Source organism: Triturus cristatus, chromosome 12, assembly GCF_964204655.1.
Source record: "Triturus cristatus chromosome 12, aTriCri1.1, whole genome shotgun sequence".
NCBI classification, from domain to species: Eukaryota; Metazoa; Chordata; class Amphibia; order Caudata; family Salamandridae; genus Triturus; species Triturus cristatus.
In genome coordinates, this window is record NC_140595.1 from 821,306,214 (window position 1) to 821,323,961 (window position 17,748).

At 45.8% G+C, this 17,748-nt stretch overlaps 1 protein-coding gene across 2 annotated transcripts in view; it reads right to left on the bottom strand.

The window, feature by feature from the left end:
• The window catches only part of ZCWPW1 (zinc finger CW-type and PWWP domain containing 1), a 1,624,070-nt gene that overhangs the window by 630,127 nt on the left and 976,195 nt on the right, over positions 1-17,748 (bottom strand). For both annotated transcript variants that reach the window (XM_085639318.1, XM_085639317.1), the window contains exon 12: positions 9,897-9,980. In XM_085639318.1, coding sequence (XP_085495444.1) covers positions 9,897-9,980 — 84 coding nt within the window. The remainder of the gene's footprint in view (positions 1-9,896; positions 9,981-17,748) is intronic.

A 17,748-nucleotide genomic window follows, 5' to 3' on the forward strand; every position in this document is an offset into this window, starting at 1 on the left:
AGGTTACAAGAAGTCTCAAGAGGACCTATGGAAGCCACAGGGAAGCTTTTATAGATGTCCTCAACCTTATTGACAAAAAAGTTAGCCAGATCTTCACACTGCGAATCAGAGGTAATTACTGAGCTTACGGCATCCTTCTTTAAGCTCTGTCACTATAGAGAAGATGGTCTTAGAGGGATTTGGGCTCCCTCGGATCTGCTCAGCATAAAATGCAGCACGTTCAATGTGAAGAGCCCTATGGTAGCGCTTAATAGCAGCGCGATAGAGAGCCTTAGAAGAGGGATCAAAATCTCGCCGCCAGGTTCTCTCCAGCTTCTTACAGATCTTACGTAGGGCCGCTAGTTTCGCATTATACCAAGGATTGGGTTTATTGCACCGGTTCCTAGACAACCTAGCAGGAATAAGCGCATCCAGAGGCCGCGTGATCCAATCAAAGAATAAGCCTTGTTGGGGTCAGCTAAGATAGCCGGGGAGGTAGCTACGAGGTGGCTTTGAAGATGTTCCCAGCTCAATTTGTGCCAGGGGCGCTTAAAAGACGAGGTGCTGACTGGCTTGCGCACTGGCAAGATGTCATCGATCACCATAGAGACTAAAAATTGGTCAGACCAGTCCATAGAAACAGGAACTTGTACCACCAGGGAAGATATATTAGTAAAAACAGGATCGAGTAGGTGTCCAGCCAAATGTGTGGGGCCTGAGACTCGTTGCTCGAGCTGACAGGCCACCAGGTCAGCCAGAAAGGATAGCACAATAGGATCAAAAGCACTTTCTAGGTGTAGGTTAAGGTCACCTATCACAGAAAAGTTAGCAGCATTAACTGCTAGGGTATTGACTGTTTCGGACAAAGCAGCTCGAAACTCTGTGGATGGACCCGGGAGGTAAATCAAAAGTCCTGACATAGTGTAGTTAGGATTAAAAGTAATTTTAAAAAAGGCGCATTCGCAATCCGTAACAGTCTGTTGGATAAAGGTACAAGGAAACCCAGCTTTAAAAATGACCGCGATACCTCCTCCTCTCGTAGATCTATTAAGGGTAAGGGTATGAATCATGTAGCCCTCAGGGAGAGCAAGTACCTGCTCTGTTACCGTATCCTCTGAGAGCCAGGTCTCCGTAAGAAATAGAACATCAGGGGACCTATCCTCCAGGAGGCAACGAACATCAGCAAAATGGAACGACAGTTAAGCAAAAAGACAGCCACCGAGGAGCGGGGAGGAGGGCCATGGACTCCAATCGGGACTAAAGATGAAAAACCACAACATAGACACCCAAATGGGCAAGCCAAAACATCCAGCCGGAGATGTGAGCACTTCGTCACCCACCTCCCAATTGCAAGCAGCTCGGACTGAGTAAGCATACCTCATTCCAGCCGGACTGACAACGTGTCCGGCCGCAGACGGGCTTGCCTTTGGCGCGGCCGGGCCGCTACAATGTTTTTGACCATGCCCCCAGGAAGCAGAAGTGGGGGGAGGAGTCACGGCCCTCAGCCGGGAATCGGCAACCTGCCAAACCCGGAACTGGAACCCGCAACCAGCAGAGTGCAGGAATACAAAGATGCGTGCAAGTAAGCCTCTTTTGATATGTAAAGGAATACGGGGGCGCATGAGCGAATAAAATTTAAAACGATCTAATGCCACAAAAATCAATACTAACAATATTTACAATAGCAGCCTTACGGTTTTGCGTGCTGCCCTCTGGGTTTATTGAACAGTCTTATTTCTCGTGCAAGAGATGTGAACTGCTACAATCAAAAGACAGAATGCGAAGTATAATACGTACAGCGTTAGCAGTAAGATAAAATAATACTGCAATAGCATGGTTTATAGCTATGACAGATATTCATTAAAATACATACATAAATAACACAGGCTAAAATGTTAATACTCATCTGATGCTTCTAGCTAGTTCTACCCCAGTGTACCTAACCTAAGTGTAGTACGACGTAAGAAGTAGGTGCTGTTTGTCTATAGTCTTAGTTTAGCTATAGTTGCCAAGATTTGCCAAAAGTCCCTCTAGGTTCTAGTCCGCTCCATACCTTAGAATGCGTTAGGTTGGAATCTCTTTCCGAGTCTCGATCTCTAACACCCCGCAAGGGGAGTCAGAAACACTGGAGCTGGATTCTCTGCGATGAGGATGACAGCGTCTGGTCAGTGCATCAGGCGGGGACTTGACTTCCTTCTGAACTTGCCATGGCGAGCTGCGTCGTGCAAGTAGGCAGCCGAACCGTGGTTTGCCATGGTAAGTGAAGGTATATTTATACCTTGAAGGTGTTTAGGAATGCCAGTATTGACGTAAAGGTCGGGCAGAAGAACGTCATGAATGAACCCCTAAGGAATAGATGTTCATGCATAATAAATGAGTTCTTGGAGAAATCAATATCCAAGCAAGGGGAAGTCCTAAAGGCTTAAGAGTCTGGTTTTCTAAGAACTCGTTGTGATGTAGAAGAAGGGATGTAGGTGGCCATACATGTATTTGGGTTAGCATGGATAATGCCTAAAAATGGGTAGGATTTCTATGCCTAAATATGGGCAATGCGAATTGTGCCTATATAAGGACATAAATCGGGAAACCTATATACGGTATCTTTTGTTCGGGAATACCGCAGTGGTTCTCCTTGATGTCTTCTGCATGTCTCCTTCTCTTCTAGGACGTCTTGCACTCCTGGGCGCTTGCCCATGCAATTGCGCTTCTGGATGCGTCTGTCGCGCACCTCGGACTTGGCGCTCTTTTGCCCTCTTCGGAGTAACCGTGGTCCTGGTGGTCTGTCCAGCCACCTCTTCGACCTCCTCCTGGTCACTCCTACTTGGCGCGCTTCCAACTGCGCCTTTCATTTTCTCCACTGGATGCGCTTGCTGCGCATTTTGTTCAGTTCTTCTGTTCCTGAGACTGTAGGAGCTGTTCCTGTGCTGCTGCGTACTTGCTTGGTGCTGTGCTCTCCTTTTCAACATCTACAGATAGAGCTACCTCTCCTTTTGCAGTGCTCGCATGTCCTGGCACCCTTTACGTTGTGGTGGCATGGGGTTGCAAACTGTTCTCCTTTCCTTCTAGTTATTGTGAATGCTGCCCTGCATATGTCCATATTTGTGTCTTTTTTTGTTTTTCAGGAAGAGCATGGACTTTGCTGTCTCCACCCTTGGTACTGATTGCCTGCTGTAGCAACCGGGTACTCTTTGCTGCAGGCTTGTCCTCACACCATGAGCCTTTTATTTCCACCTGCAGTGGCGCAAAACGGCCACTAGATGGCAGGGCTGCTTTTTTTGTGTGTCCTCCAAAACTTTGGTCTGATGTAGCCCGTTTTCCTAGCTCCGGTCGCGCTCTCGAGGTTTTTTTCCCGCAAGGGCATGTCAACCCGTTAGCTGGCTGCACTAAAGAAATACCTCCAGGCACTCCTCAGTCTCGTGGGCAGGCACATTCCCTGACGGCCGTTGCTAGATCACACTCTCCGGTACTCCCGCTCTGCAACAGGACTTTTCCTCCTCAGCGGTGAGTGTCTTCTTCCTTTTGGGGCTGCGCCACAATACACACCTTCAGTGGCACTGGAGGGGGACACTTCTGCCACGTTCCTGCGCATCCACCCCTTATTTCATTATCGCGGTGCTGGCCGTACACCTTCACTTTTGGTATACTGCCCCTCTTACTTCATGGGCTGCGCAGGGATCGCACACACCTCAGGAGGTTCTCCCGCCGGACGGCCACATCTCCTCCCCTCTGTCGGTACGTATTTAATTTTTAGGTCTCGCGAGACCTAAAGTAATCTCTATATGTTGGCAAGCAGCCGGTAGTTTCTCCTGCTGCTTGCCATTGGCTTAGTGTTGTTCTTGCATTTCTTACCTTTGTTTTCAGTGGCCCAACTGACTTCCGTGTAGCCTGGAAGCAGCGGCCACCAACTACAGTTTTAGTCCGCACTGTTCGGACTTTTTGTTTGTCTTGCGCATCGCTGCCTGACCTAAACATGGCAGCGGCGAATGCGCAAGGAGCCGGTGTGCGCGACGGGTGGGCAGCGCATGCTGCTTGGTTTTTTTAGACTATAAGCTTACTCGTCTCCCTCAGATGGAAATAAGAAACGCCTCCATTTTGGAAAAGGAACCTTACAAGTTCAACCTACGGGAATATTTAGAATAGAATACGCGTCAATATTAACGATCAGACTCTTTAATGCATTTATGATTATTGCATTGGTTTAAAACAGATATGTTTTTAATTTTTCATAAATACCTAGCAGTAGTCTAAATCAATATGTTTGGTTAGTTTGCATACGGCGCTTGCAGCCAAAGACCTAATTTCGCTAGTATGTCCTTTCAGTAGCTCATGGCACAAATTTGCGCTTACCCAACTGAAAAAGACAGATGGTTTGATCGAGAGACGGCGCTTAATAATAGACGTAGCTTGAATGGGAGGAGTTATAGTTCAGAGCTGGAGCTGCGCTCTCTCACCCGGTCGCTGGCAGTCGGTTCGGGCTGCTCAAAGACCATGCCGCTGTCTCCAACAGAACCCGCACAGCTTCTTACTACGGCTGCACTGCGCCGGCAGGATTTTCCATCGGTCCCCTTCCCTGGCGGGGGACGAGACAGCATGCAGCCTCTGCTTTTCGTCCATGGGTTGGCCGTTGAGTATGTCTCCACCCGCCCACAACACGCAGACAATCAACGTCCGCGGCTACATTAATTGGGCTGCAGGCTGTGGGAGTTCGTAGCCTGCGGGCAACTCCCCACACGGCGTCTGCCCAGCCTGCTCACTCCCTCGCGCGTCCCACGAGCAGCAGAAACCGCACCTTCCTTGGGTTGCGCATCTGCCAACGAGAGATACATAGACGTTTGATGAGGCTGGAGCTATCGGTAGACAGGAAGACGCTGTGCCTTTGAAAAAGCAGAGGGGCTGGGAGGGAGTCAGTCACGGATGGTCATCTGTACCGCTTCCCTATTCGCCCCCACGCAGAAAGAAGCATCGGGCATTCTACAGATTCCCCACCCCTCTCGTGGCTGCACTCACCCTGCAACTCGCTTCTGGTTACAATTCACTGATTTTAGTAAGGCCGCTTATTATTTATTGCACATAATGACGCCACTCTCCAGGGTTGTGCTTTTTCGGCTCTCGTTTTATTGTGCGGGTCTTTTGGGAGATTTCGATGCAATGTAAGATGTACTCAGTCTCCTGTCAACAGAGAGTGGGGAAAGGTTGTGGCCTTATGGCCAGAGCTGCCGACTTTGGGCCAGGGCAACCAGGTTCTAGCCTCGGCGTTGGCTCAGCTTCCTGTGATTCAGGGCAAATGCCTTACTGTCCCCGTGCCTACCAAAAAATGAATGTGTCCTTGTGTAAAGTCTGTGGTGCTCATATAAAGCACTCTAATACCTTCGGGTCGAGTTCCCGCTATATACATCTGCAAAAAGAAAACAAGCATTTGCAATGCAATAGGTCCCACATTTACGAGTGTTTAAGCTATTGGCATTATAAATGACAATGCCTATTATTTAGGTTTTAAAAACAAAAACAAAAGGCATTGTTATTTGCAATGTCAATATCTCAAACTCGCGTAAATGCGAGACCTATTGCATTGCAAATGTTTGTTTCCAGTTTCAGTGGCGCAGGGAGGTAGGGTGCAGCATGCAGGCATTGGCTGAGTCGTGGGGATATTATGTGGCAACCAAGCGCTCACTGTGGCCTTAACTGCTCTCGCTACTCTGACGTGCAGCCTCAACGTCTCTTTTCCTTGTAAGTCGTTTGGGGCCGTCTCCACTTCAGTCGGTGAGGGAGGATGAACCCGCGGCTCCCTCTTCCAGTTCATTTAGGCACTTTGCCCTCGCAGTTCCAATCGGCTGCTCGCCGTCTCTTCTCTCCTCCGCCCCGGCCTCTCAGCTCACACACTGCGAGCGGTGGGGGCAGTAGCTGCTGCCGGAGAGTGCGGACTTACTTCGCTCCGGAACAGTGTCACTCCTGGGCAATCTTCTTCTACTCGCTCTCTTCGCTGCCCCTCTTGTCCCGTAGTCAGGGCTCACCTTCTGCCCGGCATGTTGTCGCGACTGATGCGGGTGGGCTCTGCTCGGGTCTTGCGCCTTTTTTGGGGCTTGGCAGGCTGGTGGCAGGAGCACGCCACCAGCTCCTCTCTCTCGTCGCACGGGACTCTTGCTTTCCCCACGCAGGTCTCACTGCGGTGGGATGCCGCCAAGTATTCACGGGCACATCCGGTGTGGGGTGGGCTCCCGAACACCTCCTACTACCCCGGGGCTCTTCACATGCTCTGAAGGTCATTAGGCACATCCTGCGCCGGTTCGCAGAGGGTTGCCCTCTACACGGGCAGTATTCTCCCCCTCAACCACCTTCAAGATGGCGGCTGCTCACACGGGCAAGTCCCGCTCGTCGCCAATGTAGAGTTGCCGGGCGCTAGGCCCACATACTAGGACACTGACCACACTGACACTGTTAGGTATGGTGAAGAACTGGGCCCAGGCACGTGCGCCCAGCCTCTTTTATTGACAGGGTCACCTGACTGGTGATGCCTGTGGTGGGTGGGTGTAAGGTGTGTTACACTTGCGGGCAGAACACTAGAACGTGTCTGGCTAGACATGACAATAGCTTTGGTCGTCTGGTTCTAAAATAGACAGCGTAGATGCCACACCAGATTTCTTACGGAAGACAATACTCTTAAAACCATAATAAAAGTGAATTTAAGGGAAGGTTTAAAAAAAAAAAAGAAACCCATATTTTGTTCTATCTAACTCCATGTCTCGTAGTTGTGCCTCATAACTCTTGCGCTCCACCAGTGCTCCTTCCCGGGCTTTGTTCTCTGTACAGGCTTCACTTGCAATGACTATAGAAGGTACATGTGTTGGCATGCATGGGGAGTGGGTTTGTCTGTACCCGGCATCACTCTGCATATTGCATCGTCACAGCAGGCAGTCTGTATAAAGCTTCCTTGAGGTCTTCTCTTTCAGTTTATTAGGCTATTGAAAAACATCCTGCTGCAAGATGTTGTTACCATCTATGTCCATCATTGCAAGTAGTGTCTACATTTCAATTGCCCCCCTTTGAAAGACTGTAACATAAAACCAGCTGGATGGACTAAAAACTTATCAAAAGCAGCCCTTTCCCCTGTAAGATGATATTTAACTCGATTGTTAAGTATAGGTGGTAAGTCCATGGTGGGGGATGTGGGAATGCTGTGTGTTTTTCAGTGTCATGTACATCAGTGCCTTACCGCCTGTTACTGCACAATATATTAACTTTAGCAATAAACAAGTCATAACACTTTTACAGAGTTCCTCTAAATTATATTGCACAACTGCTCACCAAGCTAAAACTTTTAAAAATATATATTATTAATCACATAAGTGAACCCTAATGCATTTGCCAATGCTTGTTTCACTGAGTAACACTCATTACAAAGTTCAAACACTCCTCAGCTGGCAGACTCAAAGAAGCTCAAGCCAACAAAAAACAAATTTTTTGAGTTTGCATGTAGTAACCTAATGCCAACTGCACAGATATTCCCAGCACAGTATCTGCAGGTCAACTGTAGAGAACAAACGAGGGCAACACATAGAGACAAGGGACTCAGGATGTAAGCCGGTTAGTGCAAAAGGGGTGATGAAAGGGGCTGTACACATGTCCAAGCTCAGAAAAAGCTATCTAAAGCTTTTACATTTCTATAACCTCTCTGTAATCATCATTTAATGCTACCACATCAATAGTGTGTTCATATGAAATATCTAGAGCTAGAGACTTACTCAAAGAAGAAGTTATCTACCTTCGGGCCAATCGGCAATTGGAAAGACCACTTCACAGACCTATAGCGTGGGACCTTTTTTTAGATGAAAAAGAGTCAGTTTACAGAACGAGAAGGCGTGCGGGTAGGTGAGGAATTTTCAGTCAGGCAGAGTATCCAACAGGAAGAGCATTACTGAAGGTAAGAAACATGCTTTTCTGATGGATAATTCTAACTGCAGATTCCTTGCATTGTGAATAGATACCAAAGCAGTACCTCTATAGTTGGTGGTTCTGTGAACTGGCTCAGACCAAAAGGTTCTGCAGGAAGAAGCAGACAAAATGCCCATCTCGACGGACCTGACTGTCAAAGCAGTAGTGCTTTGTTAATATGTGCATCAACACCCATGTAGTCACCAGACAAATATCCAGGACAGGCACTCCAGGTGCCAACGCTGTGGTAGTGGTAGCAGCTCTCACTCAGATGGAATGATGTAGTAAGACGTTTGGAAGTTGCTTCTTAGCCAGGGTGTAGTAGAAATGTATGCAGAGGACAACCCTTCGGGAGATGGGCTGTTTTTGCACTGCCCTGCGCTTCTTTGCCCCGGAACTTCACAAAGAGCTGATCGTCCAATCGATGTCCTCTGGCGCAAACAATGTAAAAACTAAGCACTTTCTTGGGGCCCAAGCAATGGAATTTCTCTTCCTCTTTTGAGGATTGAGGCGGAGCACACAACTCCGGGAGGGAAAGAGCCTGCTTGATGTTAAACAGTGTTAACACTTTTGGTAAAAAAGAAGCTGGGGTTCCCACCAGCTTAGCTGGAAATAAAGTGGTATAAGGTGGCTGGACAGAAAGAGACAAGCTCGCTCACACATCGAACTGACGTACGGAAAATGAGAAAAACTTTTTGAGGGCCAGGTGACGTAATGGACAACTGTGCATACGCTCAAAAGCAGTCAAAATGAAAGAAGGGCTATGGTAGAAATAAATGTTGCAAATGTGGGACGCCTAGCCCCAAGGTGACATCAACGACCTTAAGAAGAAGGTCAAATTAGGTCAATTGAAGCAGCTCAATCTCCAAGCAGGGAGAAGTAGATTGCACAGGCCTGGGTGAAGCACACTGCCCTGATGCTGCGAAAGAAGATCCTCAATCTGTGGGCCCAATCCGGTGCCTGATCTTCCTCAGAGCTTGAGACAGGAGTCGCAGGAGGGCAGGATTACAGGAGGCCCTTGGTCCACTCTAGGCAGGATGCGCCTCAGAGACAGAGCCTTCTTGGAGAACTTCAGCGCACAAAAGTGCTGACATTGCACTTTCTCGACGGTGGTGGAAAAAATCAAGCCAGGGCTCTCCCCATTGATGGAAGACACCTGCGCTACCTAGGGGTGTAACTGTCATTCGTGGTCCGCTAAGCATCGGTGTCTGAGTTTGTCTGCCCTGGTGTTTATAGGCAAGAGGCTTCTGATCTCCATCTGTCCCAGATGGCCTTCCCAGCCCATCTGTCACCACTAACAAATCAAGGTGGGGGGAGTAGAGGGGTTGTATGGCATTCAGATTCATCTGGGAGCAGTCATGGCATCCCCTGCAATCGTGGTCTGACCCAGGCATCAGAGACATACTTCATAATGGTCTGTCATAAACAATCTTTTTGCGACAGTCCATATATGGCTTGAACCCCGCTTTGTCATTTCTTCTGCACACTGGAAAATATTTTGAAAAAGGGCCTAGAAAAGACCAAGGAGTAGCGTTGGACCTGCATCTGATGGTGCAGAAAGAAAATAACTGATGTCAGCATGCATGGGTGGTGCTTGCAGGAGGCTCTACTAATCTCTTCCAGGGCAATGGTGGGGAGCCATTCTAAACCACCCACTGGTGTGCAGGAGTACTGCTCTAAAGCTTCTGGATACAGTATGAAGCCTGGGGAATACTCGCAAGGTGGGGAATCTGTGGTCAGAAGTATCCAATAGAAGATTACAATTTTTAAATCTATTTGTAGGTATAATTCCAATACTTGTGCTGGAATCCCCACAGATGGGAAATATGAAGGAAACATAATGTCTAATAGTTTGACATGAGGCAAGTCTACTGAACTCATTACAATAAGCCTAATGCAGTCTTATTCCTTCTGACAAGGTCTCTATCATGCCAGTTTATTCATTATAAATGAGAAAGAAAAATATAGAGCTCTAATGTCAACTGTACCTGAATATTCATTTTCTCTGCTTCCTCAGCCATCTTTAATCCAACGCCAAACCTTTTGCTATAATCTTTGTTTTTTCCCTTTTTCTGCAATTGTAAATTTAAATGGTGGGCGTAAACCAATGGAAATCACAACATGCTCTCTGCAGGCAGTAACTGAGTGCAAAAAGTTCAGCATCCTATTACAGACATTATAACAATGTTAACTCATTATTGGCTATATTTCATCAACCTTCATGGGTTGTTCAATTCCACTGCTGCGCATCATACAAACTCAAAAATGTTCCTATCCAACACTGTTACTGTTGTAAGATAGGTATGCTGAAAGATATAAGTAAACTGACTTTTGTATTCACCATCAGCAAGTGGGGATCGTTTGAATTACCTATTGTGAAGGGGGCAATTTACCCGTAACTCCAGTTCTCTAGTATTGGTATTTTTCATAGATTCTCATGCTTGAATCATTTGCCATTAGGCTTGGAATCTGCCGTAGCTTTACATAGCAATAAGAGGTGTTACAATGGCCACGGTCCTCAACAACATTGTTTATGTAGTAGCATTTCCACCTCACACAATACAACCCGAACTTCAAATAAAGAGATGAAAGTGATGAGCTCTCTACACGCCCGAAAGACCAACATCGCTTAGACTACATAGCACAAGTATGCAGAGTATATATGATGGAAGTGATCTTCTGACCTGGAAGGAGGAAAAGTAACATGTGAATCTAGTAACGATATCAATGCCGGAGAACTGGAGTAACTGGTACTGAATTAAGGGCATTAGTTAGAGTTCGGCAGATGGGTTACTCCGTCACAAATTAGTATGATAAAGCTGATTAAATTCCTGATATCACATATAAATCAAGTCAACAACAAGAAAGAATATGTTTATAGATGATTACGATTACCAACGGATGATTAACTAAGCCACAACTTCTGTTTTAATTAGTGAATATTATTTTTTTTTTTACATGTTTTGCACTAGCTATTGTACTAGTATTACTTTGTCTTTTTTTAATTTAGGTATATTTGTTTGATGTATTGTTGTGTTTAAATCGGACAAGTTTTCCCTAGCTGCAAAATCGAACGTTTTGTGAGATAATTTCATATAAAACAATCTTTCATGTTGTTAACTTAATTTATATGTGATATCAGTAATTTAATCAGATTTATCATGCTAATTGTGAACACAACTAAAGCATTTTTTCCTTTTACATGTTCGTTTGGCCTACATTCGTCTATTGTAAGTACTATTTCCAATTGGTTACCAATGAGATTTTTGATGCATTGTTGTGTTTTCCCTACCCTTGGAACCGTGATTCTTAATAGGGGTCCCTTTTTTTGTACACTGACTTGTAATACTGCTGACAGGAGATATATTTGTGACAGAATAACCGGTTCGCCGACTTTAAATCAGGCCCTGACTAACTAATTTCTTCTCCAGCATTGGATCTTTCATATCTTTCAGAATAAGAAGCAGCACTTTATAGTTTAATAGAGCTAGAAGTAGGCTCAACTTATTGACACAGGTTGCGTAGAACTGTTTGTCCCATTACTGAGTCAGCTGCTGCATTCACATACAGCCAGTAATGCCTGGTTTTCCATGTGGCTGCACGGCAAATGTCCTGTAAATAGAGTACAGCAGGTGTTGCCATAATTCTAGAGGAGTGAGCCCTCGCTCTGCCCCAGAATGGATGATTTGCCTTGCTGTGACAGCAGGTGATTCAGGCGGGATGTTTATTTACAAAAAGGAGCACCAGGGGGTAAGTAGTCAGGTCGCCCCCCACTCAACAACAATATATCGCAACAAGACCTGTCGCACTCGCAACAGTATATTATACTTCACAGGACATGGGGTACATATTCTTCAAAAAGCTACCCTGACAAGACAGTAAAATAGTTACTTGCCTGTATGTCCTACTGTTCACAATTTTCACTACATATCGTCATGTACCACAGAACACAACAAACCTTTAAAAAGAAATGCAAATACCACCACAAAGACCTTGTGCAAAAAAATGTGTGAAGGAGTGGGAAAGCACCTCACGGTAGTAACATCAAGGGGGCTGCTCGCATATATTTACCAGTATGCCCACACTTATCATCATTAGTAACTTTCCACACGAAAGAAAGAGTGAAAGTGAAAAGATTCCTCCAAGGTGAGAAATCAAAATGAAAAAGGTCAGTGAAAAGACGGAACTATTAGTTCAGAAGTCACTGAGTGCCCCCTAGGTCCCCAGAACCAATAACGTCAGGAGATGCAATCCTCAATTAAAAGGAGGTACCGCTTACTTGCGCAGGAAATTTTATTCAATGCAGTAAGTGTCCTCAGATAAAAACGGCATCTATTTGGCCATTTACACAAATACAGGCCAACATGTTTTGTTGCCTACTATCATTCCTGCAACTTCATCAGGTCTAGTATGGGACCATTCATCACCTTGCTTATTGATCACTCGGATCGCGTGGCTACTGTAGTCCTTCGTACCAGCACACCACCGCCATGGAATCTGCACCAAAAGGTCGCGGTCCCAATCGTAACTGCCAACGCCAGTCTCACCGCATCCGCGGCGTGCGTACTCGCTCAGTGCTCCGTCCCGATATATAGATATGATTTAGGCAGATAGCCAAGTGATGTCTTGTTTGGATATGGGCGGAATCTTATCGGATGGCCGGATGAGACAAATGACTGAAACAAAGATCTCAAGTCTTTGGTTTTTGTCCATCTAGAACGTGTTGCACCTGCTGACATCCAGAAAGTGCAAGGCTCTCACAGCAGAGGCAGATGGATTAGGGGAGAAGATTGGTTCATGCAAGTAAAAAACTGTCAGGACTTTTAGACGGTTGGCATGAATCTTCGATTGGTATGCAAGATCACCATGCCAAAGGTACGGTTGCATTTGGTGATAACATTTGTAATTCTACAACTCTCGTTGCTGATGTGAGAACCAGTAGTGCAGTCTTCAAAACCTGAATTTCAGACACAATCTATGGATGAGAACAAAAGGAGTCAGCCTGAGTTAGCTCAAAACAATATTTAGCTCCCACAGAACTGGAGGAAAGGCCCTAATGAGCCATTTTATGAATTGTTTTAGAACCCTTTGATACCCAGACTAATAAATACTTGAGATCACACTTGGCCACCTCCAGCAAGTCTGGTATTATCTAATGAGACCACATGGAGATTAGATGAAAGCCCTTAACTTTACACCATAAGCAGAATCATTTCTATTTATTGCTGCATGTTTTAGTTGTTGGCAGGGTATGTGCTTGCTCTAAAATATCCCTGCAGACTGAAGGGATATCCAGATGGACACAATCTACATGGTCAGAAACCATGCTGTCAGGCTCAGTGGCTTGAGGTTGTGGGAGAGAATCACTCCATTGAACATGGAGAGGAGCGCGAGGTTATTTCTCAACAAGACTGATGGGTACATGGGCAGCCTTATTATGTCAATGTACCAAAACAGATGATGCCATACCAGGATAGTTAGGATCAAGGAACAGTGTTTTATCTTTCTCAGCACCCAAAGAAAGAGGGCAAACAGTAGAAAGTTGCAAGAGAAGACGTTCAAACATGTTTTCAAAATGGCATTAACCCTGTACGTGCAGCATATTTGCAGCATTTCTTGTTCTTCAGGGTGGCGAACAGGTCTATCGCTGGCAATCTCCACTTTCAAAAGATGTATTGCAAATGGGTGAGATTGAGTTCCCACTTGTGGCAATCATAAAGGGTGCATTTGAGCACATCTACCTGGTCATTGGGGTAACCCGGAAGATGCACCACTGCAATGTCCCATTTATTTATGATGGCCCAGTCTCACAGCATCTATGCCCTTTTCTATACAGAAGAGGATCTCATTGCTCCTGGTTTTGCAATGCTATATATCGAGACTGTGTTGTCTGTTCCGATCAACACAGCTTGCTATGCTAATCTCAGAAGGAACGACTGAATGCCCAATCTGATGGCCAGTCGCTCAAGGATGCTTATGTGGAGTTCCTTCCATGACCAGAGGCCTCTTGCCGACAGGTTTTGCAAGTGGACCTCCCATCCTTTTATTGACACATCCGTCATCATGAACCATCAAAGGCTGCAACTGAACACCTGCTTTGAGGTTTGGTGGGAACCTCTGCCACAGAAAAGTCTGCTTGAGTATTCTGGTTCTTTTGCATTACGTTGTTCCAGGAGGCAGTCACTTGTTTCCCTTGGTGCTCTATCTCTTACCGTGCAGACCTAATCTGGAGCCTGTTGAAAGGAATCAGACCAATACAAGATGACATGAGGCCTAAGAGGGACTTTTATAATCTTACAACATCTTTGCTTGGAGCAAAAAAAACCTCTGTCATGATCTAAAGTTTTGTCACTCTCTCTGCTGAGAAGGCCTTTGATAGTTGAGTGTCAAGCCCTTCCCCTCGAAACTGAAGCCTTGTCACTGTGTGAATGGAGGATTTATCGGTGTTCAAAGTCAGTTCTAGATCTTGGAATAGCATGATGCAGGTGGCTGTGAAAGCTCGAGCATCTTCCTCTGATGGAGCTTTGACAGGCTGTAGTTCCAGGTACATATATACTTCCTAGCCTCAACGGAAGTCAGCTACAGCCCTGGGCACATGGAGAAGATCCAGGGTGCAGATTTCAGTCCAAATGGAAACACCTTGAACTGGTAGTGCTGCACGCCACTGAAACCTTTGATGTTTTTGGATGTGAAAATAAGCATCCTAAAGAACCAGGTATGTGAGAAACTTCCCCACCTAAAGCATCAGAAGGACGTCTTGGAGGATTATCAGTTGGAAGGACTGCTTTTCAGACACTTGTTCGAAACCCAAAAAGGTCCAGTATTGGCATACATTGGCCCGATTTTTTCTTGATCAGAAAGAATATGGAGTAGAGGCCTTGATTTCTCTGGTACTTTGGGACCTGCTATATGGCTCCTTTTAGGTGAAGTATGAGAATCTCTTGCTGCAGCGCCTGCAAATTGATGTGATGTTCTTTCCTGGGTAGATGGGATGATGGTTTCTGTATGAACTTTATATTGTGACCACAATGCACTATATAAAGCATACAACAATATGGTGTTTCTTTTTACCAAGCAGAGGGAAAGCAGAGATGTGTCCCTCAACTTGAATTACTAAGCTAGGTTTGTGTGGGGCTGGCTGGTAGGGGTGCTAGAGGGGCTAGCTGGTAGAATTCAAGCTCTCTTTTGTTTGTCCAGCTTGCATGGTTGGGATCAACCCTTCTTCTTCGCCAATGCTTTGTCATAACCTTGGCCCTGGCGTCTGCCACAATAATATCCTTGGTTGTACCCTGTTTGCCTTGGAGGGTGTGGTAAGGTTTTCCTTGGCCTCCATTCTGAGTAAACGTTTCTCAAGGCTTGGGATCTTTTTGAGCAGTGAAATAAAAAAGAGTGGAGATGGGATGTCTGTGTTTTAAAGCTCCAAGAGAGGGAGTGTGCTATGTCCGTCTTCATGTTCTGCAAAGCATAGCCCATATGTTTACCAAACAAAATCTGACCATCAAAAGCCACATGCAAGACCTTGATGTGGATATCTGCATGGAAGGCTGTCGAACACAGCCACCCCTCCCTGTGCAGGAATGCTGCTGCAGTGAGCTGACGGAAGACTGTGTTGGAAACATCCGTTTTTTAATCAAAGCCTGTAGCCAATGCATTTGTGTCTTCCCTGAAGGTGTTCTTATTTTGCATCCCCTCTGTCCTCCATGATGAGGCTGAAAGGGGTGCGAAGTTCTGCCACATCTGGAAACCATATCATCCAATAATGACCAACACATTTGCAGCTTTAATGTCAATACAATGGAGATGACTCTGTGCCCCAAGTTGTCTATGAGACTGCCACCCTTGTCAGTAGGACTAGATGCCAGACCAACAGGATTTTTTGATCTACGCTGAGCTGCTGCCACAGTGATTCAGTTGGTTCTCCAGTCAAGAATGATTTGGTGGTTTTCCAAAGCTACTCCTTGAAATCATATGAGAAACATTGCTGTTACATTGAAGTCATGAGCAGGTCAAACGTCTTTGCTGCCTTTTCCGATAGAGCCTGAAAGGAAGCACTATAATCTGGAGGCAAATCAAGTTGTGTAGGTGATTTGTCTCCAATTTTAGCCAAAGTATAGTCTTCCCACACTTTGTAATTCTGGGGCCAATCATCATCCTGCCCCTCCTTAGGAAGCTTGCCGTGCTCATCAAAATCTGACATGTGATAAGAGTCAGATCTGTCCTGTTCTGAGAAGGCCAGAGATGCTGAATTGGAACTGGTAGTGTGGAAGCAGATGTAGGGGAGGACAACATATTTCAGGTTATGGGTGTGAAGTAGAAGCAGCAGAGGTGCTGGAACACAGGGAGGAAGTGATGGCATCAGCAGGCCAGGTGGTGGGTCACTGACAGCTGTAGTTGAGGCTGAGTAGGCAGCCTATGGAATCTGTCCACCTACATCATGGGAGGCTCCTAGTAGGGGTGTTGTGCCCTATGTGGCCTTTATCTGCGAATGTCCAAGGCTGATAATCATACTCCTGATGGTATCTGTTCTCCTTCATAACATTCCTCTTCTTATTCATGAATGTGGTGTGCAGCACACATCCAACTGTGTAGAGTTACAGACTATCAGATGCTTATTCCTGGTCGCTGACAACAGCTATCAACTCTTAGTCTAGTATGCAAGCCATACAGTGTCCAATGTTTGTTCCTGGTCACTAAAATCAGTTTCTAACTCAGACTAGTATGTGCACTCGACAGTGCACGGAAAGCTTCAACTGTAAATGTGGGCAAGGCAAAGCTCGGAAATGAATTTCTGTAATAAACTGGGTCATTGACAGGGCTATGATCATCCTGGCATTACTGCCGTCGATGGTGGGAGCACTAGAATTACCGTTGGCAGGGTTATCGACAAAGGACATGCGATGTGAGCCGCAGGAAAATGTGGTCTTGTCTTTAATGGGATTATATTCAACATCAGCTTCCTGGTCATCAAAAAATAGACACTACTAGTGGACTCTGTTGATGAGCTGCTTCTTGAAGGGATGGTTATTGATGATGGTTCTTACTTCGTCAAAGGTGGAGCTTTGGTCATCAACAAATTAAATGGTAGTTCTGACAGAACATCACAAGTGCCAAATTATCACACATTCCTTCGGAGATTGTTCCTCATCGTTACTATCGCCATTCCTGTGGAAGGTCTTGTCTTTGTTTAGGAGAAGGTGGCTCTAGAAGTTTCTGAGGTGCAATCTAGCTGAGGAAGATGCATAGACTTCCTGTGTGGCACTTTGTGGAAGTGCTTGCTTGGACACTTTTCATGGAATTCTCCCCAGATGGAGATGTATCTCCTGTAGGCGGGGGATTCACTTAGTTTTCCTGAAAGTAAAAACCCAACCTCCTTTTACTGTCCTTAAGCATTTTTTAACAGAAGGTCTTGCAGATATAGAGAAAGTTTTTGTGAGTGGAATAAAAGGGGGTAATATTGGTTGTGCACCAGTCTTGGTTCCCTAATTAGGACGGAGCTCAGCAGACCATGAAAAAGTGTACGTCTTTTTGACCCTTGATTAAAAATCATTGCTACTGGGCTGGTTCATAAACTATGGGAATGATCAATCACTCCCAAATCCAACATCTTAGCATCTTCTAGTTTGGTACATTCTTGGGCTTGATCTGCTATCCCTAATACTCTGCATTTCACGGGCAAACTATTCCCTGTGTCTGTGACATGTATATGACGGGTGTCAAGTCTGGGCCAGTGAGAAGAGATGGGAAATTCATTCAATACCTCTCTACACACTTCTTGCAGTTCAGGAGTCAGTTAAGGTGCAAGCAGTGCCCCTTCTACAGAGCCATCCTTAACATCACTCA